The following is a 23,104-nucleotide window of genomic DNA, read 5'->3' as shown; positions in this document are numbered from 1 at the left end:
TTACATCTAGATAATTGTAAGATTAGGTGGGCACCTTGTGAACCCTAACAGGGTACCCATCAGTCACCACTCGGAACCGCCCTTCATCATTTGGGATTCCTGTATTGCCATATGTTAGGAACAGTAAGGGTTACACAATGGAGGTAAGATGTAAAACCTCTAATAAACCTAAGGCTGTCCTATATGGTAAGAGTCTCACAGGCTATTCGTTAGCTGGACAAAAAGGAGGGTGACTGGGTGTGCAGTGCATGTGGTGAGAGTGCTAAGTGAAACTAAAATTGGGTGAGGAAGCAGAAAATACCTTTATTTTATGTTTTGCTCGCTCCTCCAATGTTAAAAAGCAGTGAAGGTAAATTAAACAAATATTTACCCAGATGTAATGGTCAACATGTTTCTGCAAATATAGGGACCACAGAGTCCGTTGCATTCATCAGGACCTTTCTTTTAAAAAAAAAAAAAGCTACTGCAAAATTATTATGTGGTAAGTGTGATAAAAAGTGACTACAAATATCAATCTGCGACATGAATGAAGATCACCTGGATCCCTAGGTATTGTTTGATTTCGCAGTCGTTGTATGTCACTAGTGAGAAGAAGACACAGACATAAAAAGAATAGTAACCACATTAATTTGTAAACAGTTAAAATGTGTTTAGTACATATATAACCACAAATGATTTTGTCAAAAAACACTTCGGTTTTCAGTTTTTTACCACATGAAGATACTTAAAAATCTTTCATGGGAGGATACTTCATCTTACCATTGTGATCAAAGTAGAAGGCTGCACCTCGCCTGGCAACGGCTCAGGATACGAGGGAAGCACCGCTCTAAAAAAGGAAGCAAAGAGCAAGAAATGTCATCGCTCCCTTGGTTTGTCTGAAGAAAGGGTACGCATCGGCACAACGGCAAGAGGCAAAACTACTACACATCAAGTGATGTTTCAAGTGGATAATTGGCACCCAGACGCAGAGTCCGTGTACCTTGCGTTGCTCAGTACTGTTTGTTTAAGAATGAATACAGGGGATATATTGATATATTGGTAATGTGGAGAGGGACACTTGAAGACCTTATGACATTTCACCACTGGCTCAACAGCAGAAATAATTTCCTGCGATTCACTGTGGAAGTGAGTAAAATTGCCATTGCATTTTTGGACCTCAAGATTTTTTCCACCACAGAAGGCTTGCAATCAGAACTTTATAAAAAACCGATGGCCAAAAATTCTCTACTCTGCTTTGACAGCCACCATCCTAGATCTCTTAAAGAGAATCTTCCCTATGGACAATTTTTGAGAGTACAGAGGAATTGTTCAACCAAAGAAGGCTACGCGACACATTCTAGAGCCTTACAACAACAACTGGTAAGCCGCAAATATCCTCCAAAATTGGTTAGAAGATCAATGAAACGAGCCGGCAATAACAACAGACTGGCTCTCCTTGAACCACCAGTGGAAAAAACTACATTGAACAGACTTACATGTGTCACCACGTTTGGTACCTCATCAAATGACCTCCAGAAAATAATAAAAAAACACTGGCCAATTCTCAATTCAGGAAAAGACACTATTGAGAAACCGCTGTTCTCCTTTAAGAGAGGTCCGAACTTGAGAGACCGCATTGTTCATACAAGACCACGGAACAACACACCTAGGGCTCTTGGAACTATCTGGCTACCACCAGTAACAGGCCACCATCCGTGTGGATCATGCCAAGCTTGCCCCCAAACAACTAAATCTATTGAGGTTGACATTGGCACCAACAGACCATGGAGACAAGTAAAATTTACAAACTGCAATAGTGATAATCTAATTTACTTGATCACTTGTCCTTGTGGTCTTAAATATGTCGGAATGACTACTCGGAAAGTAAAAATCCGAATCTCCGAACATAAAAGTACGATTCGTCGAAAAAGACAAGCTACTAAGCTGACGAATCACTTTATAGAAAAACAACATGATCCCACTGCATTTGTGTGGACCGTTCTTGAACAGCCTTATATCCCTCTACATGTAACTGACCACACCAACTTTCTCATGCGTAAGGAACAAAAATGGGTATTCAAGTTGGGCACAAATAGAAATGGATTCAATGATGAGATCCCTTGGTCCACTCTATAACTTTGTGACAACAGACATAAATATTCATCAATCGATACTGGTCAAAGACGCCCTAAACCGTGCATTGAAGAGGAGCTCTTCCTGTAAAACTACTAACAACATTGTTGCATAGTAAGTCTCTCAACATCCTACTGAGTTCTCTAACATCCTACTGAGTACATCCTTGCTGGCTCTATGACTGCAGTCATTCATTAACCGATACTAGTCAAAGATACCTCAAGACCATGCATCTCAGAGTAGCTTTTCCTGTGGAACAACACTAATGCATAGCAAGTCTTCCAACATCTTTTTGAGTACATCCTTGCAGGCTCACTATGCGCTAATTTGTGACACTCGAATTTTTGATAATAATTGGTTTTCAAATGTAATACGCTAAAACATATGCGCATACAATATAAAACATTTGGGAAACATCTCAATACAAATTACGAGGGTCACTGTCCCAATGTCTTCTTGCATAAACAGGACTTGTAGCTTCTCTTTATTGGCAAGATAAACAGGCAGTGTTCCCATAACAACCGGGGCTTTACCTATGAATTTACTCGATACAGACCAGTAGTCCGACCATGTGATTCTTCGCCAACAAATCACGGCACGTGTAAGCTGTCCTTTCCAAACGTTGACAGTAGAAGCGCATTGATTGGTCCGCCGATACCACCTGACCGGACCCGGACCAATCTCTGGCATGCTCTTAACCCGTGTGTCCGCGGTACCTTGTTGCCTCCCCATCGGTTCAGAGGAAGGCAGCGAAGTACCGACTGATAGGTAAGCACTTCAAGGAATCGGCATTTCTTTCTTTTTCATCACTGACACCTTTCAGCTTTGCACGCGGGGAACATGAGACTTGCTATTGCGTCCCGCCTATGTTACATCTAAAACGCCTTCCAGGCAGGTGAATATGACGAGTGCTGACTCGCCGATGAGTAGCCTGTCAGCGCTGTACGCTATGGCGTCCCACTTGTGCTGCATTTAAAACTCCTTTTAGGTGGGTGAATATGACGAGTGCTCCCCTGTATTAATTCTTAAACAAACAGTACTGAGCAACGCAAGGTACACGGACTCTGCGTCTGGGTGCCAATTATCCACTTGAAACATCACTTGATGTGTAGTAGTTTTGCCTCTTGCCGTTGTGCCGATGCGTACCCTTTCTTCAGACAAACCAAGGGAGCGATGACATTTCTTGCTTTTTGCTTCCTTTTTTAGAGCGGTGCTTCCCTCGTATCCTGAGCCGTTGCCAGGCGAGGTGCAGCCTTCTACTTTGATCACAATGGTAAGATGAAGTATCCTCCCATGAAAGATTTTTAAGTATCTTCATGTGGTAAAAAACTGAACCGAAGTGTTTTTTGACAAAATCATTTGTGGTTATACATGTACTAAACACATTTCAACTGTTTACAAATTAATGTGGTTACTATTCTTTTTATGTCTGTGTCTTCTTCTCACTAGTGACATACAACGACTGCGAAATCAGATGATACCTAGGGATCCAGGTGATCTTCATTCATGTCGCAGATTGATATTTGTAGTCACTTTTTATCACACTTATCACATAATAATTTTGCAGTAGCTTTTTTTTTTTTTTAAAAAGAAAGGTCCTGATGAATGCAACGGACTCTGTGGTCCCTATATTTGCAGAAACATGTTGACCATTACATCTGGGTAAATATTTGTTTAATTTACCTTCACTGCTTTTTAACATTGGAGGAGCGAGCAAAACATAAAATAAAGGTATTTTCTGCTTCCTCACCCAATTTTAGTATCACTTAGCACTCTCACCACATGCACTGCACACCCAGTCACCCTCCTTTTTGTCCAGCTAACGAATAGCCTGTGAGACTCTTACCATATAGGACAGCCTTAGGTTTATTAGAGGTTTTACATCTTACCTCCATTGTGTAACCCTTGCTGTTCCTAACATATGGCAATACAGGAATCCCAAATGATGAAGGGCGGTTCCGAGTGGTGACTGATGGGTACCCTGTTAGGGTTCACAAGGTGCCCACCTAATCTTACAATTATCTAGATGTAAGTTCACTCACATATTTTTAGAAGTACCACATTTTTTTGTTGTTTAGACCCAGTGACATTAATTGGGTTGTTCAGCTTTGGCTAACCTTAACAAATCTCTAATACAAAGGTTTCCTAGCCGAGTCTAACATCCTGCAAATGTATACATTCTAAATTAAAATTGTACATCCTAGCATTAAGGGCCAACGGCAAGGTCTTAACCGGTGTCAGATCCCTACTACCAAAACTCTCGCCCTCACGGTGTGAGTGGCGGCCGCACAGAGGACTGTACCCTCCTTGCCAACTCTAATTTCCCTTGTCTGGTTGGGGGCCCCGCTTTCCACTCAAGGCCATCTTAAAGGTCGTCCGAGCTCCCGTGTGAGTTATCTGTAGGAAGGACAGCGTGGACTCCCCCCCCCATCCCCACACTCTCTATCATATCCGCCGTCGCGGATAACCGGGCCCCGGGAAATTCGTAGGAGGGGCATATAGCCGCTTCCTCCCCTGGAAGGGGCCTATGGCCGTCTCCCCTTAGGCGACCCATCCTTAGTGGGTGCTGCCTCCCAGTGGGAGGGGCCAATGGCTGCCTACCCCCGGGCGCTCCCATCCATAGTGGGTGGCGCCCCCCTCTAGGGACCTTGAAATTACTGCTCACCGATCATGACCTTACCGCCCGACCAAAAAATAAATACGACAGTTGTTCACCTACTAAGGAAGAAAAATATTCAGCATGTCTAATTGTATCAAGACTGTTTACTCCTAAAGGAAAAACAGAATCCTACAGACAGAAGGCACATCCTCAACCTAAACATTCATTTTCTTTTATGCAGAGGAAAAAAGGGGCCTATCACAGCAAAACTTTATTGCAAAACAAACATTGCCATAAGGGGCTGGTGGGTGGGTCAAAATTGCTCCTTGTTCCGTCGAGGGCTCACGAGCAACGAGTGGGTGCAGCCTTCAGAGCACAGGAACAAGAGGACGCTTCTTCGGATTCCCGCTCTATTTATTCTTCTGTGGGAGGGCGTGTACCCTCCTCCGGTACGCCTACTGGGCGTGGTCTTCGCTGTAGGTGTCTAGGACAACCCCTCTTGGGCGGGAAAAGGTGCGCCCCGGCTACGCCGCTTCGGGCATACCAGCCGAGACACGCCCCCCGCCCAAAATGGTTTCCCGGGAGGATCGGGGCACCCAACCATACGTTCGGGGGGACCGAGTGGTCGCCCCTTTCCATATGGCCGGGATGCCCGTCACCCCCTCCCAACACAATCCCCAAGGATGGGAAGTCGGACGCAGTTCTGAACTTTTGGAAGGCGGGAGGGAGTTACCCTCCCGGCCGTATTTATTAAAATATGAAACAAAATTTAAAACATAAATAAAAGTTTCATAATCATGTACAATTTTCATTTATTACATTTCGATGAAGACATGTTCTTTGGATAACCTTAACAAATCTCTAATACAAAGGTTTCCTAGCCGAGTCTAACATCCTGCAAATGTATACATTCTAAATTAAAATTGTACATCCTAGCATTAAGGGCCAACGGCAAGGTCTTAACCGGTGTCAGATCCCTACTACCAAAACTCTCGCCCTCACGGTGTGAGTGGCGGCCGCGCAGAGGACTGTACCCTCCTTGCCAACTCTAATTTCCCTTGTCTGGTTGGGGGCCCCCCTTTCCGCTCGACGCCATCTTAAAGGTCGTCCGAGCTCCCGTGTGAGATATCTGTAGGAAGGACAGCGTGGACCCCCCCCCCATCCCCACACTCTCTATCATATCCGCCGTCGTGGATAACCGGGCCCCGGGAAATTCGTAGGAGGGGCATATAGCCGCCTCCTCCCCTGGAAGGGGCCTATGGCCGTCTCCCCTTAGGCGACCCATCCTTAGTGGGTGCCGCCTCCCAGTGGGAGGGGCCAACGGCCGCCTCCCCCCGGGCGCTCCCATTCATAGTGGGTGGCGCCCCCCTCTAGGGACCTTGAAATTACTGCTCACCGATCATGACCTTACCGCCACAGGCCGGATAGTTGACCGGCTATCCGGCCCCCCCCAAACTCCTCCTAAAGGTCATGCTTCCTCAAACCCCTTAGCCATGCTATGAAGTCTCCTATGAGTAAAACATTCCCCTCCCGGGACAGGTGAACCCCATCATTTAGATACATGTGATCACCCCGAATACACCCATGAGGAATGCTATGCAACTGTGCAGAGCGAAACAATCTACCAATTTTGTTGTTAACCTTCTTCACCGAATGGTTCAGTGCTGACACCGAAAGGCCCCCCCCCCCCGCCATACCTTCCTGGGAATCATGTGGGACCAGGCAATCGTGCACCCCAGGATTCTTTTTGCCAACCAGCTAACGGACGACAAAACTTGCTCGAGCAATACTCGTCTACCCAGTGTCACCAAGTCATTGCCCCCCAGGTGTACTATGACTACAGATGGCGGTGACCTGTGCCGCCCTAAAAGACCCTCAACAAAAGATTCGAATTGGTCAATACACAGTCCGCCCCTTCCGTGGAAGGCGACTCTGTACCCGTATTCCCCAGCTGCGCGAGTCGCGTCACCTGCTTTGAATACATCCCCGGCCCGCCTCACGTATGAGTGGCCCACGACCCAAACCACTCTCTCCTCAGACGGTGATCCATGACCGCTGGTCCCCTGGTACTGGGTCGACTGCAAATTCCGCCCCGCATGACATGCTCGCGAAACTGTAAAGCAAACAGAAGACAAGAAGCGTGAGTGCATGTCACTTGACTTCACAACATGTGCAATCGCACATACCTTTTAAAGCAATTCGAGGACCATCGTCCCAACTGTTTCACCTCCTCTGCACTCTGACCCCTGGCTGTAGCCTCAGTAGCAGCCCCTATCCTAAAGGAGTGGGTCCCAAAATCGCACGGGTCCATGCCCGCCGCAGCGATTGTCAGTGCTAGCACCCTCTGGAACTGAAACCTCGTCAGTGGGGTGCCATCGATGTGCCTCAGCAAACTCCCCCCCATGTATCCGCCCTCAGTGCCAAGCATTCCTCTATACACATTATCGGGCACGTGGGGGACCCTCGCACGCGCTGGACAACCACACTGTTTCCCATAGCTCCCTGGTCAGTCGTGGACCTAGCTATCGTCACTACAATCGAATCACCCCTAATTAGGATGTGATCCCTGCACAAGCCTCCCTCCACATCTTTCTTATTCCTCGCGACCAGTTCGCTCACCCCCATAGCCCCATGGAACGCTAATGCGAAAGCTGCTCGGAACAGAACTGCTTCGAATTGGGAGGAGCATGTCGTGACTAGTTTCGCCATGACTAGGGACAACCTTTCTAAGCCAATCGGGCGCCTCACGTCTTGCTTGCGACCCTCAAGGCGCTGCCACCCGCGAAGGGCTTTTCTCTCCAAAAAGGAACCTGTTGGGTCCTGGATGCCATGCACCTGCGCCATGAATGAGATGGCCGCCCTGTGTCTATTGGCCGTTGCCGCTGATCGGCCTTCTCTGTGCAGTGCTACCAGGAACCCTAGGAAGGCATCCTCCTGACCCCAGGTCTGATTCCCTGACGGACCCAAAAATGCACAATAGGAAAGAAACGCTCCCTCGTATGCCTTCCTCGTCCTGGGGGCTAAGCTTGCTGCCACGAGGTCTTGTAATCCGGGGCACCGATTAGCCAGAGTGCTTCGGGGAATGGTGCCGCCTCTAGGTCCGCTGTAGGTAGATAACCCCTGAATGCCTGCATATGTGAACGAGAGAGTGCATCAGACGCATGATTCAGTACACCCGGCACATGTTTCGCCCTGAAATGTATGTTCAGTCTCATGCAAAGCAGCACTACTTCCTTCAACAATCTCAAGATCCATTTGTAGCGTGCTGCCTGATTGTTAATGCATTCGACAACAGTCATATTATCAGACCAAAATACCACAGAGCGGTCTCTGAACTCGTCCGGCCATGCCTTCAGAGCAACAAAAATAGGGAACAGCTCAAGGAACCCTATGTTACTTGTGAGACCGCAGGAATGCCACCACGCCGGCCATGTTTGCGCCGACCATCGGTTACCAAAAATGATGCCAAATCCCACGCTTCCCTCTGAGTCAGTCCATAAACCCAGCTCGTCCGAAGACGCTGGCGGCTTGTTCCACACTACTCGACCGTTGAAGTCCGCCAGAAATGCCAACCAAATGCGCATATCCTGGCGAACCTCTGCAGACAGTCTCGTGCGGTGGTGTCCTTCCTTGAGACCAACCGTAGCTTGTGCAATAGAGCGTGAAAAGGGGCGGGCCATTGGTATAACTCTTAAGGCAAAGTTAAGCTGACCCACTGTCTGTTGTAACTGGTGCAGGGTCACTTTCTCCTTACTCAGGCAAAGCTCCAGGGAAGCCCTAAATTTAGCTACCTTTCCCACTGGCAAACGGAAACATCCCTCCACAGAATCGAACTCAATTCCCAGAAACTCCAGTGAAGTAGATGGTCCAACCGTCTTACCTGGTGCCAATGGCACTCCAAATTCCCTCATGAGGATGCAAAAGTCCTGTAGCGCCTGCGCACATGTCGTGTCGCCGGCTGCTCCCAAGAACAGAAAGTCATCTAGATAATGCATAACATGCCTATGCCCTGCGGCCTCGGTGAATGCCCACTCTAAAAAACAGCTGAATTTTTCAAAATAGGCGCACGAAATGGAGCAACACATCGGCATGCATTTATCCATGTAATAACTCCCTTGGAACGCAAAACCTAGCAAACGCTGATCCTGTGGGTGTACCGGGAGCAACCGGAACGCTGATTCGATATCTGATTTCGCCATCAGCGCCCCGGGGCCCAGGCGATTTAACATGGTGACGGCATCATCGAATGATGCATACCGCACCGAACAAACTTCTGGGTCAATTGCATCGTTTACCGAGGAACCTCTTGGAGCAGACAGATTATGGATCAGCCTAAATTCCCCCGGGTCCTTTTTGGGGACCACCCCTAATGGGGAACAGATGAAACCCGCCACTGGCGGGCGCTGAAAAGGCCCGGCCACTCGGCCCAGGCTCACTTCTTTAGCAATCTTTTTCTCCACCACACCTGGATTATGCTGTGCCGAAAGCTGGTTTTTACAAAAAGGTTCCCCACGAAAATCCCCGCCGGGATGTGGAAGCCATATAAGAATCCCTTCCTCAACACCCCAGCCGAGACATAATCAGGGTATTTGTTTAACCACAGAGTCATAGCCATGAGATCAACGGGAGTAGGCAATTGTACACAACGAACCACCTCAGTCTTGCTTGGACCCTCCTTTACCTCCCGACCCGCTATTTTTCGATCTGCATGCGTTCTCCAGGTGAGAGGAGTTCCCACAACCCGCACACACATGCTTGAACCTACATGTACCTTGCGGCCTGTTACAGTTGCCTCTATTGAAGCCCCAACAGACCCCCCGCTTTCCACCATTCCCGCCTGTTTTCGGCTGGTGATCACCATCAGTGCCTGCACGAAAGGGCACCGCGGGCTTTTGGCGGGAAACCCCTGACCCATTCCCACTTGGCGAGGATGTCCCTGCCGTCCCAGGCAGGAGCTGCTTATGCCAAGAGATCGAGTCGAGGCAATCCCATGTCAGAGAGGAATCATACTCTTTCGCTTTACGAAATTTCATGTCGTAACCTTTCCATTCGTCCCCCTCATACATTTCATAAAAATCCATAATACGAGCCTGATAACAAGACAGTTCGGTCAATACCTCGGGCTTACGTTCACCAATAATCACAGTAAACATTGCAAAGGCCTTCGCCCAATTCGTTATAGTCTCCTCCACCCTGAACTCCGCCATCTTGGCGCGCCAGACGCTCGGGTGCCACAAATCTTTCTGTGTTTTAGCATACTCCATCTCGCGATGGTCAGTCAACAACGAAAACATATTGACATACTTGTCTGCCCATATCAATTCTTTCGTGGCCAACGGGATATGTTGAACCACCCTCTCCCGTCTTGAGGGTAATGAGCCCTCCCCCGCCACTGGCAAAGCGAGCTTTCCCGGTTCGGTCGTAGTTCCCGCCGTTTTCTCGAGACCAGCTGCCGGTCCTTCCGGTGTAACCTGTGGGGAAACAAGAGGGAGATTCGCCTTCGCGGCATCTCGCGACTGCCGCAACTGCTGGATTAGTAATTTGGCCTCTTCGGCCGTGTCTCCGGGCGCCGTAGCACCCCCTGCCTTTTTGTTGAGCCATGCGGCCAACTGGGTGGCCAATTCAGGAGGCATATCCTCATCGTTAGCGGGCGTAATCACAACCGGAATCGGTTGACCCGCGTCTGGGGTTGGTACTGGGTCATCGGCTGGTACGGCAGGGATAACTGGGGGCACCTCAGGGACCGGAACCTCCCCTGCAACCGCCCTCCTCTTGACCCGTTTCCCTCTACCCTCGGGGACGACTCCCGGCAATGCCGGGCCTATTACCTTCTTCGGGTTACCGGGCTTGTTCATTGCGGCCAGTTGTTTCTTGATGCCCGCCATATCCCGACCAAGCGCTGGGACTTGTCCGATGCTTCGCTCCATTCTCGTCATTCTGTTCACCAGCATGCGAAGCACTTTGTCTGTCTCGGAACCCTTTCCTGCCTTTTTGCCAGACATTGTTTCGATTATCCGCTCCGAGTCGGGTCCTGGATTCTTCGCCTCGAAGTCACTGAAAGAGAAACACAAGAATTACAAGTTCTCAAAATTGCTCCTTGTTCCGTCGAGGGCTCACGAGCAACGAGTGGGTGCAGCCTTCAGAGCACAGGAACAAGAGGACGCTTCTTCGGATTCCCGCTCTCTTTATTCCTCTTCGGGAGGGCGTGTACCCTCCTCCGTTACGCCTACTGGGCGTGGCCATCGGTGTAGGTGTCTAGGACAACCCCTCTTGTCGGGAAAAGGCGCGCCCCGGCTACGCCGCTTCGGGCATACCAGCCAAGACACGCCCCCCGCCCAAAATGGTTTCCCGGGAGGATCGGGGCACCCAACCATACGTTCGGGGGGACCGAGTGGTCGCCCCTTTCCAATTCCTCCCCCGGTTCCGTTGGCGCGATCCCTGAGGGTGATCTTGTAGCCGTCCGGGATGGCTATGGCGATGTCGGGCACCGAGGAATCGTTCCACTGGGTCTGGGTCAGGAAGGCCACTTCTGGGGCGGAGGTGTCGAGCAGATCCCAGAGCTCGACGGCATGTTTGGGTGCGGAGCGGGTGTTGAGGAGTATGCAGCGGATGTGGTTGGGTCCAGTCCTTGGAGGTTTGGTGGTTCTGTTGCATCTCAGTGGAGGTTTCATGCCCCATGTAGACCCTTGAACTTTCACCCCAGAGTATACTCTTATCACATGTTATTGTCTTTTGCTCAAAACATTGTGATTGCACCTGAATAGCGTTGTCGTTACTAATTTGTAAGGCGCCCCTCGTGCCAGCCAACTACACAGTTTTATTCGAAACACATTTATTACCTTTGATAATGCTTGATATGCATGGTCACCTTGAGCTAATGATTTCAATCTACCAAATACGCTGAATATTGATCACTTGGTAAGCATTTCTAAGACAGATCCATTTTAGCAACACTTGATTAGCCATACATCCATTCGATAGTCAAGGGAATTGGGCCTCTCAAATTGCCTTATCACTTAGCAGTAAAAGAAGACAGCTTTGCCTCGAAACTGGGGTCTAGACCAATTAGAGAATTTATTTCAGCACTACTTATGGCTCTAGTATCCAGGGATATGCTGAAAGTATGTGCATGTGCAGTTAGAGAGCATCGTGGAGTGTCTAAGAGAGATCAGTGTCAGCGTATAAACATAGAAAGCAAATTCAGCAAAGATTGCAGTCTGTTCGCAGTACGCGCCATAAGGACCGCATTGTCTGCATTTATCAAAGTAGGTATCAAGCAAGGCCCGATTCTAGGTACATACATCAGCAGTGATGGCCTTTTCGAGGCCATTTATGTATAAAGTGAACAGAAAAAGGGCCAAAACACACCCCTGTCGTGTCCCTCTCTGTACTCTCCACCTGGACCAAATATAGCAGTTACATTTTGATATAACAAACTTAGTAGAAGAAATTATCTGGGGATCCACACCCATTTAGACCGTACGCCTGGCTTAACGGTGGCCATACGTAGCATTATGGGAGCCTATTGTGATTAATTGTGATACATCTTTACATACTGTGGGTACACTGGCTTAGTGGTGCCCTTCTTGATGAAGAAATACTCCAGCATAATGTTAGTCATCTTTGGCATATTGCAGGCATTCTTGTGAGGACTGAAACCGTTCCTGGCACAATGGTTGTTCTGGCAGAACCATTACATACTGTGGCTAATTCTGACGTAACAGTGATACACTCTGTTTCATAGGTTGGGCATCAGTATCATGTGATAGTGATACAGCCGAATCTGTCACTGTGTAGTATTGTTTTACATATGCCAACCATTTAATGGAAATTAAAAGCTTATCTTTGGGGTCCAGCTGTGTATTTACAAAATTCCAAACAAATAAAACTGGGATTTAGGAACATAAATAGTATTCTTTCATGAAAATGACAAGCTTTGTTAGGGGGAACTGACTTGAGTTTATTTGTCTATAATGAAAGACTCATGTATGTTTGCGACACCAGTTTTGCATTTTAAAAATACGAGTAGGGCTGATATTTGAGTGTTCAGTTCCGAAGATTCTTTCCAGACTTTGCTTCCTTCATTTCAGAGGGCACTTGCTGCTTTGGTTTTTACTTTCTGAGTTATATGGAGATAATTCATAATTGATGTCAATATAACTGCCATATGTTGGTAAGACGGGGAATATCTATGGTCACAAGGTCAGATGTATGTCCACTGATTAACTGCAACTGAACTGTTCGATCAACATGCTGTTATGTCTTGTGTACAATGAGAAGGCCATCAAGAGAAGGAAAAAAGAAAAGAAAAAAAGCAGTGTATTTTACAGTCATTACAGTGCTATCTCATTCCAGCTACCAATATAGTGTGTTTAAAAAAAAAAGACCGAGAATATCTAAAGAGGGTATACCTACTATCACACGTTATTAAATTGTTTTGCCATACGAAAGTATTGGTCCCAAATACACAACATCCTATCCCGAATAGTAGGCAGAACAATCAAACCAAACCCTATTATGGTCGCCCTTAGACCTAATGGACGAATGAGGTGGCCCTAGAAGCAAATATCTCTTAGTTCAGTGAGGCTGCTGAAAAGAGACTATGTCCGATGCTGGCAAATAGACAAAGTTCCTTCTACAGGAGATCTAACTCGTGGCATGGATTACTGTGAGAAGGCTTACTGCACTTAAAAATCCACGAGATGTTCACAGAAGCATTGTAAGGTATGGGAGTATGTGGTTGTGCTATAAGCAGGGACTGCAATGGTCGTCAAAGAGCTGTATCTGACCGGTGTCGAGGTCGAGGTATACTGTGTGTTAATCTAGACTATGTTGAGAGACTGCTAAACACTGTTTTCGGTGAAATCAATCCATAAAGTGTTGTAAAAAAGATTGGTTTATCCTGCCTGGTGTCCGAACTTGTGCGCTCTCTGTAACACGAGTGTTGGCATTGCTTGATTAATTAGCCTGCCAGATCCAACCTGCTCCACATATAAGTGTGGTTTTTAGTTTTTCTGCCCTGTCCCATCCATTTAGATTCTCGGTCCTAGAGTATATATGAAATAAAATATACGTGGACGTAACAGAGATAGTACATGTGCAATATTACAGTAAAGAAAGATGCTTTATTCATTTTGGGGAAAAAATGAGTCTTGCAAAATTGCATACCCAGAACTTTAACAGCATATAATAACTTTGGGTTTTAAGAAATATTCAGGACTATTTGGTTAAATCCGCCATTTTGTCACTGCTTTATCAAAGTTTCCTTTAGGAGGATGAACTGAACCCCCTAGTCTCATGGAGAAGGTTACGTTTGCTAGGCACATAAATAAACTATTAGTATATTCCACGAGTGCCCCTTCAGCCAATTAATGGCAAAATTTGACATCCCAATAAAAAAAATCAAACAAATCTTTAAAGCAATCTTCCCGCTCCATCATGGCTTGAGGAACTGGCTGTTCGTGCGATACACTTAGGACCAGATTTTTAGGTCCCCTCACTTTCTCGCATTACCAGTCTTCTTCATACAAATAAAACAAGTCACCCCAGCCAGAAGGTGGCACTGTATGAATTGTGTTTTGCTTCAGAGTCGGCGCCACTGCAGAGAAAGAGAGAGAATACAGATTATTAACCAGTTTAGAAAGAAAGCACCTGTCTTGAAAATATAGTGAGCACCGTGACGGGACTCGAGACCATACAGACACAATATACAGAAAGGAGATGAGACGATGAAGCACGTTGCACACAGTTACAAGGAGTCATAGAGCCAAACTATAGTGTAAGGAGTAGGTAAAAAAACCTTATAAATAGTGTACACATGATATAAGACGATACAGACACAGTGAACACAGAGAAAGTCCAACCATGGTAACACAATGTGCTTAGAACAAGTGTAAAAAAACTCCGAGACATAATTCATATAAAAGAGACCGTAAAAGACATAGGGGCATATTCTCAAGGACTTATCGCCGAGTTAGCAGCACTTTATCACAGCCAAAGTTGCAATAAATATATCACCCCATTCACAAGCTGGTGCTAACAGCCAATATCACCAGGTTACCTGTGATAACAGCCGCAAAAAACTTCGCCACAGATCACCCCGGCAACTAACGCTAATGAGATACAGAGTAGGCGTTCCCGTGCAAAAAGCCGCAACAACACCACTTCGCAACATTCTCAACGACGAGCCAGATCAGCGATAAGATCCCAAAACAGGTCATAATGTGCGTTAGCAGCAGGGATTTAACACCTGCTCTTACCTGGTGTAAAGTAGGACGACAACCCGCACCATAAAAGGGATCCTAGCCTAGAGCCACACCAGAACAGCAACATATGCCATGGAGCTACTGATCATGCAGCTCGGAGGCCCAACAATCATTGCCACCACCCCCTGACCCGCAAACCCCGTCCCCCCCATCCCCCACCCACTGGACCCTCCACAGCATCCCCCGGACCACCATAGACGCAGCGCAGACAAAGACAGCGGACCTTCAGAAAACGCACCAGCCTCACAGACCTAATATCAGAGGATGTCATTGCCTCAAAAGGACAACCATCCTCCACATTCTGAACATCATTGCCCACAGGCTGATGGTACCAACATAACGGACATCCCGCCGCAGACAACGCTACTAGCGTTACGGCATCTGTTGGCCTCTGGTACCTTCCAACCAATAACTGCCAGAGTCAGAGGAGTTTCACAGCCAGCACTATCAAAGTTCCTCACACCTATCTTGGGTGCCATTATCAGCTTAGTACCCCAGCACCTTCACTGCGCAGGAACAGATGGAGACCAAGCAAGGCTCACTACACCGTAGATGGCTTCCTGCACGTGTTGGGGGCAATTGACAGCATACATGTCCTACTTGTGCCCCCTGCCGGCACTGCACACAATTACCGCAACAGAAAGCACAGGCATTCCATCAATGTGCAGGCAATAGTGGACCACAGGGGACGCTTCACCAATGTCGTCGCCAACTACCCAGGCAGTGTGCATGATTCCTACATCTTCCAACAGTCCCTCATTAACCAGCGCTACCAGGATGGCACCTACGGAAATGCACTGCTCGTTGGTAAGTAACAAATGAACACACCACACTCCCTAACTCCACAGTCATGCAACTCTCAACTCTGGGAATACACACGTTACAAACTCACATACAACATGCCAAACAACATGGCCCCCTACCAGACACAACAGCACAACTTACTGTGGTAATCTGGGCTAGCCATGTACATGACCCATCAACGGCATGGCACCTCAGCCACACAATAGTAGATTGTGGGGAGAGGTGGGAACCAGGCATGTGCGAAGGAGTAAAGTGACCCATGAAAGAGAATGTATACAATGCCAAGTGTGGCGTGGATGTGCTGGCCAGACTGCAGTATGCAGACCACAGACATGTCCATGTTAACATATACTGCTGGTGTTTGAAGTTTAGTGGACAGTGAACGCAACCATGTTACCCCAGGCAGTGGGGAAGTTTGCAGAAATGTAGCTTGTTACGATCCCCGTAAGCATGAGCGGAGTGGGCTGGCCCAGTGTATGCCAGGCCAGCGTAGGGGTGAGGATAAAAAGCACGCAGCTCTGGGTGTGGTTCTCTTCCAGGATGCCCACGTGTCTGCCAGGGCGGTGCCTCCCATCCCGCCACGAGGCCGACGCCATAAGCGGTATTGCCTGCGATCATGTGCGCCTGCTGCACCCCGGGACGCTGGTCCACAAACCTGTCTTGCCCCCCCCTGCGCACCCACTGCTCACCTGCCAACACCAGTGTGTGTCAAAGAGGGCACACCACGTGCTGGTGTAAACTCCAAGCTCGAGGCCCGCAGCACTCCTTTCTCATAAACGTACTCCACTGCTGCCTCTGGCCTACACTACGTTCAAGTAGGTCACACATTTGGAACGGAGTCCTGATATCCTGACGGCCGAGTTCATATGTTATTGGGACGTTTGATATCACTGTACTCGCTTTGATGTAGTGCCACCAACTCTGTGCATAGAATTCCAACCACACGTGTCAGTGGTGACTCGCTGACTACTGCCTTAGGCCCACACAGAGGTCCAATAGGTCACACATTTGGGACTGAGTCTTGGTTTCTCAATGGCTGAGTTCATATCATTATACACAAGGAGAGGAGTAAGTGTAAGACGCGTTTCAGTCCGGAGGAAAAAGGATCATTGTTCCGGAGGTGATCGAACACTACCAACAACTGCTCTGGTGTCACTAACTCAGTGCGTCGCAAGCCAACGACACGTGGCTGTGGGCCCCTGCTGACCGCTGCTTCCGGCCTACACTGCGGTCGAGTAGGTCATACATTTGGAACGGAGTCATGATTTATTTATGGCAGAGTTTATATAATTTTACAGGCCTCATCGCAGACTGCATCCCCTTTCAGCTCCTGTGCCACTAACCCTATGCCCCGACATTCATGGACACTCTCTGGTTGAACTTTGGTGGCGTCTGAGTCTTTGGCCTAGGGGTTGTCTTCATCAGGTGATACTGACTTGGTTGTATAAACGAGGCTGTAGCATTCCACTCCTCCATTTGCCTGTTTCTGCCGGCTTCTGGCCTCTGCATCATGCCCTGGTGGACACCTTCCACTGTTCCCCGTAACCCTCCGCGACATTCACCTTCGACTTCGACGAGGACCCGCTCAGCTCGCGTGGCCCTACCTCAGTCCACCGAAAGTCATCGTCCCGTGGCGGTGTGCTTGTGCCGGCCACAGTGCATCCAGGGCCACTAACTCTGTGCAGCTCAAGTCATGGACCATTTGAACTTTGAACTTCTGATTGTTTGATCACTGTTGTAATTGTTGCCAGCACCACCCAGCCCCAGAGTGGTGGCTTACACTCACCCCACGCCCATCCAGCACAGGCGTCACTGGACATGTGACCCTGGTAATAAAAAGGGCCGGGCGCATGTGCCCGTAGCCAGTCTCACAAACTATCTAAGTGTGTCTGTGTGGTCATGATGTATGCATGACGGCCCCGGGCCCTACCACATTACATTATGCTGTGTACAGCAGACGCAACCATGTCACCTCAGGCAGTAGGGTAGACCTGGACCATGTAGCTGTGTCGTACCCCCCTTTGAGCGTAAGCAGAGTGGACTTGCATATGGGGTGTGGTTAATCAACCCAGGGCTCTGGGTGTGGTTAAGTTTTGGCCTTGCCAAGGTAGTAACTAATGCGTGTGTCTCTGTTGTAGTGTCGGCGCCACCCATCCCGCAATAGACAATGTTGGTATGTAGCATGCACGCAGAGTGCGGGCTCGGCCGAAGGGGTAAATGAGGGAGCGCAAGCCCGTCGTGGTCAGGGAAAATACATGCCAACTGCTGTGTGTGTCGCTATTACCGCAGCATAAGCCTACGGTCTACCATCAACCGCATTGCGAGTTCAGCCAGCCATGAACTCTACATCTGTGTCCGCCCTATCCCTACCATAGGTCTACACACACGTGGCCGCCCATCTTCAGGGCACAACATCACTGTGTTAGGATTGTGGACATGCGCAGACAGGCAGGACAATGGTGTGCCGTAGAAGTGCAAGTGATGCAACCGTGCTGCGCACACTAGTAAATAGGCTCGGGGGTAGGGAGTGGCAGCAGTGAGGCTACGTAATACACATTGATGCCGCTCATTTGCTGCAAGCAGTACATGTCAAACAGGAATCACAAAGTCACACATATCACACACCAATGTACCAGTGAGTCTGCCAACACATCATGCAGAACAAACTATTGACTCGTGTCTCTCTGCACTGTCACATGTGATCAAGGATATGTCCTCTAAGCTTGGATGATGACCCCTCTACAAGCCCGAACACACAGGCCCAGAGGCAGTACAATGAGGCCCACCAACGCACCAGGGGCATCGTGGAACGCACATTTGGCGTGTTGAAGTCATGTTTCAGGTTCCTGGACATCACAGGTGGAAGGCTCCTGTACAGCCCAGACATCGTGTGCAAGATGATCGTTGCATGTTGTGTGTTGCACAACATATGTGTACGCACCAATGCCCCATGGATACAAGTGCTAGATGCACCGGACGATGATGAGGAAGATTAGGCAGGTGGACCACACCCCACTGCAGCCGCAGCAGGAATAGCCTGTAGGAACACCATAATTGACCATTTCTTCACATGAGCACGTCACATTGTGACAGTCCTTAGCAATCATGGGACAGTACAAAATGACCACAGGCGCAGCATGTGCAAATAAATGCATTCCAAGACACATTCCCTGAGTGCATGTCACTCATCTGTACAAGAACATCACTCAGACAATTGTAAGTGCCACATGTCGCGCTAATAATTCCATGATTTGATGATAGATGGTGGGTGTGTCACCTCTGTACAGAGACCCGGTTTAGGGTGTCACTTATTCATATGGCTGAGATACCCGCCACCCCCTCTCAACACAATCCCCAAAGGAGGGAAACCGGAAACAGTTCTTGAAGTTTTTGGAAGTGGGAGGGAGTGACCCTCCCGGCCGTATTTATTAAAACAAAATTTAAAAACATTAAACAGTTTCATATTAATGTACAATTTCATTACCACATTGCGATGTTTGGCTAACCTTAACAGATTCTCTAATACAGAGGTTCTCCTAGCCGAACTAACATCCTACAAAACATTTTCTTGAAATATTGAAATTGTACATCCTAACGTTTAAGGGCCAACAGCAAGGTCGTAACCGGTGTCAAGATCCCTAACCAGACATACCCCCCCCACTTGGGAGGGGCGACAGCACTGAGGCGTACTCAAGTGCAACTACTACCAATTTCCCTTGACTTGACGGGGGCACCTATAAACTCGACGCCAGTTAAAGGTCGTTCGAAGACTCGTGTGAGGTATCTAGAAGGTATCGTAGACCTCCCCCCAACCCCACACAACTTACCGCATCTGCCGTCGCAGATGTCACTGGCCCCGGGAAATTCCCCAGGAGGGGGCTGTAACCCCTCCTACACAGGAAGGGGCCTTGACCGCCTTTCCTTTTCTTTCGGCGACCCATCCTTAGAAGGGACCGCCTCCCCGTTGAGGGGCCAAAGGCCACCTCTCCCGAGCGCTCCCATCCGTGTTGGGTGACGCCCACTCATAGGGATCTTCCAATTAGTGCTCACCGATCATGACCTTACCGCCCGACCAAAATAAATACGACAAATGTTAACTAAACTAAAAAACAAAACATTGGCCACTATGACCGAAAAGCATATTTATAAATGGACGTTAAATCCGAATTTCTTTAATCACCAAACTTACAATATTAGACCAATCTTTATTACACATTCAACATCAACACGATACTAACACAACCTGTAAACGAAATAGAATTATCGATCACTTTTATTAAAACAACTGGCTGTCTTCAGGGGCTGGTGGGTGGGTCAAAATTGGCTCTTCGTTCCGTCTCGAGCTCACGGGCAGCGAGGAGGTGCAGCTTCAGAGCACAGGAACAAGAGGATGTCTTCTGGTCTTGCGTCCCTTTTTATCCATCTTCAGGGCGGGCGTAAACCCGCCCCTGCCTGCCCCGAGGGCGTGGCCGGCCGCGTCAGTGTCTAGGCCAGCCCACTCTAGGGCGGGAAAAAGCGCGCCCCGGCTACGCCACTTCGGGCATACCAGCCGAGACGCGCCTCCCGCCCAAAATGGCTTCCCGGGGGGATCGAGGCACTCTGCCATACGTTCGGGGGGACCGAGTGGTCGCCCCTTTCCATATGGCTGAGATACCCGCCACCCCCTCTCAACACAATCCCCAAAGGAGGGAAACCGGAAACAGTTCTTGAAGTTTTTGGAAGTGGGAGGGAGTGACCCTCCCGGCCGTATTTATTAAAACAAAATTTAAAAACATTAAACAGTTTCATATTAATGTACAATTTCATTACCACATTGCGATGTTTGGCTAACCTTAACAGATTCTCTAATACAGAGGTTCTCCTAGCCGAACTAACATCCTACAAAACATTTTCTTGAAATATTGAAATTGTACATCCTAACGTTTAAGGGCCAACGGCAAGGTCGTAACCGGTGTCAAGATCCCTAACCAGACATACCCCCCCCACTTGGGAGGGGCGACAGCACTGAGGCGTACTCAAGTGCAACTACTACCAATTTCCCTTGACTTGACGGGGGCACCTATAAACTCAACGCCAGTTAAAGGTCGTTCGAAGACTCGTGTGAGGTATCTAGAAGGTATCGTAGACCTCCCCCCAACCCCACACAACTTACCGCATCTGCCGTCGCAGATGTCACTGGCCCCGGGAAATTCCCCAGGAGGGGGCTGTAACCCCTCCTACACAGGAAGGGGCCTTGACCGCCTTTCCTTTTCTTTCGGCGACCCATCCTTAGAAGGGACCGCCTCCCCGTTGAGGGGCCAAAGGCCACCTCTCCCGAGCGCTCCCATCCGTGTTGGGTGACGCCCACTCATAGGGATCTTCCAATTAGTGCTCACCGATCATGACCTTACCGCCACAGGCCGGATAGTTGACCGGCTATCCGGACCCCCCACAAAACTCCTACCTAAAGGTCATGTTTCAACGTTTTCAACCATGCTAAGAAGTCTCCTATGAGTAACTCATTCCCCACCCGAGACAAATGCACACCATCCCCCAAATACATACTGTCATCATTAATACAGCCATGAGAAATAGAATGCAATGTCCTGGAACGGAACAACCTACTCACTTTGTTGTTAAGCTTTCTAACGGAATGATTCAAAGCAGGAATAGAAATAGCCCCCCGCCACACCTTTCGTGGAATCAAATGGGACCACGCAATTGTGCACCCCGGAACTCTCCTCGCCAACCAACTTACAGTGGAAAGCATTGCCTCCAGGAGAAGTCGTCTACCGGTGGTGACCAAATCATTGCCCCCTACATGTACTATAACTATAGACGGCGGTGACCTCGTCCGCCCTAACAAACCCTCAAAAAATGTTTGAAACTGGTCAATACAGAGACCGCCTCTTCCGTAGAAGGACACCCTGTACCCGTATTCCCCAGCTACGTGAATCATGTCACCTGCTTTGAATACGTCTGCGGCGCGCCTCACGTATGAGTGGCCCACGACCCACACCTCCTTTTTCACAGTCGGTGATGTCTGACCGCTGGCCCGGTGTTGGGTCGACTGCATAGTCCGCCCCGCCTCGTAGGCTTGCGCAACTGAAAACCAAAGAAAAAACAAGAAGCGTGAGTACATTATGACAGCTTCACAACATGTGCAACCGCACATATCTCTTATAACAATTAGAGGACCAACGCCCCACTCGTTTCACTTGTTCTACATTAAGACCCCTGGCTGTAGCTTCTGTAGCAGCCCCTATACGAAAGGAATGGGTCCCAAATTCGCCCGGGTTCAAGCCCGCAGCGGCTATTGACATCGCAAGCACCCGCTGAAACTGAAATTTCGTCAGTGGGGTGGCGTCCGCGTGTCTCAACAACGTCCCCCCCCCATGATGCCACCCTTCGTGCTAGGTAGTCTTCTAAACACGTTACCGGACACATGGAGGACCCGGGAATCCTGCGTATGATTATGCAGTCACCCATCCCATCTTGATCGGTCTTGGACCTGACAAAGGAGACAGTCATCGTCTCACCTCTGATCTGAACGTGTTCCTGGCACAAACCCCCCGCCACATCCAGTTTGTTCCTTGCTACCAGTTCGCTCACCCTCATCGCCCCGTGAAATGCAAGCGTATAAGCGGCTCGGAACAATGTTGTCTCAAACTGAGATGAGCATGTGGCAGGGAGTGTGGCCAACAACTGGGCCAACCTATCCAAACCTATCGGGCGCCTCTCGTCTACTCTGCGACCCTCAAGGCGTTGCCACCCTCGCAGCGCTTTCTGTACCACGAAAGACGCTGTCGGGTCCTGGAAATTATGAGCCCTGGCAACAAAGGAAATGGCAGCACGATGCCTCTGGGCCGTAGCCACCGACTTCCCAGCCCTACGCAAGGACATCAGAAAATGCACCACCCATTCCTCGTGGCCCCAAAGCCCCTCTCTATCAGTCCCCAAAAAGGCTAAATAAGCCCGAAACGCCCCTTCGTATGCCTTCCTCGTCCTTGGTGCTAGACTCTCTCCCACGAGGTGACGAAGTTCGGGGCACCGAGAGACCAGAGAGCTTCGGGAAAGGGTGCCGGCTCTGGGTCCGCTGAGGGGAGGAAACCCGAGAAAGCCTGCATTTGAAAACGAGACAGTGCGTCAGCCGCCTGATTCATCACCCCTGGGACATGCTTTGCTCTGAATAGCACGTTCAATTGCATACACAGTAAAACAATTTCCTTGAGCAGTCTTAAAATCAATTTACAACGTGCTGCCTGACTATTGATACACTCGACCACGGTCATATTGTCAGACCAAAATATGACAGAGTGATCTTTGAACCCATCGGGCCATGTTC

The 23,104-nt window shown here is 48.8% G+C and overlaps 1 protein-coding gene across 1 annotated transcript in view; it reads right to left on the bottom strand.

Moving 5' to 3' along the window:
• Positions 1-13,819: 13,819 nt before the first annotated feature.
• Positions 13,820-23,104, bottom strand: part of LOC147662632 (uncharacterized) — a 502,568-nt gene continuing 493,283 nt past the window's right edge. Inside the window, exon 9 of the mRNA XM_086951034.1 lies at positions 13,820-14,309. Coding sequence (XP_086807160.1) covers positions 14,221-14,309 — 89 coding nt within the window. The 3' untranslated portion in view covers positions 13,820-14,220. The remainder of the gene's footprint in view (positions 14,310-23,104) is intronic.

This window comes from Lissotriton vulgaris, unplaced genomic scaffold, assembly GCF_964263255.1.
Source record: "Lissotriton vulgaris unplaced genomic scaffold, aLisVul1.2 SCAFFOLD_897, whole genome shotgun sequence".
In the NCBI taxonomy this organism is placed as follows: Eukaryota; Metazoa; Chordata; class Amphibia; order Caudata; family Salamandridae; genus Lissotriton; species Lissotriton vulgaris.
The sequence above is the reverse complement of the archived record's forward strand: the minus strand, read 5'-3'. Positions and strand labels throughout refer to the sequence as shown.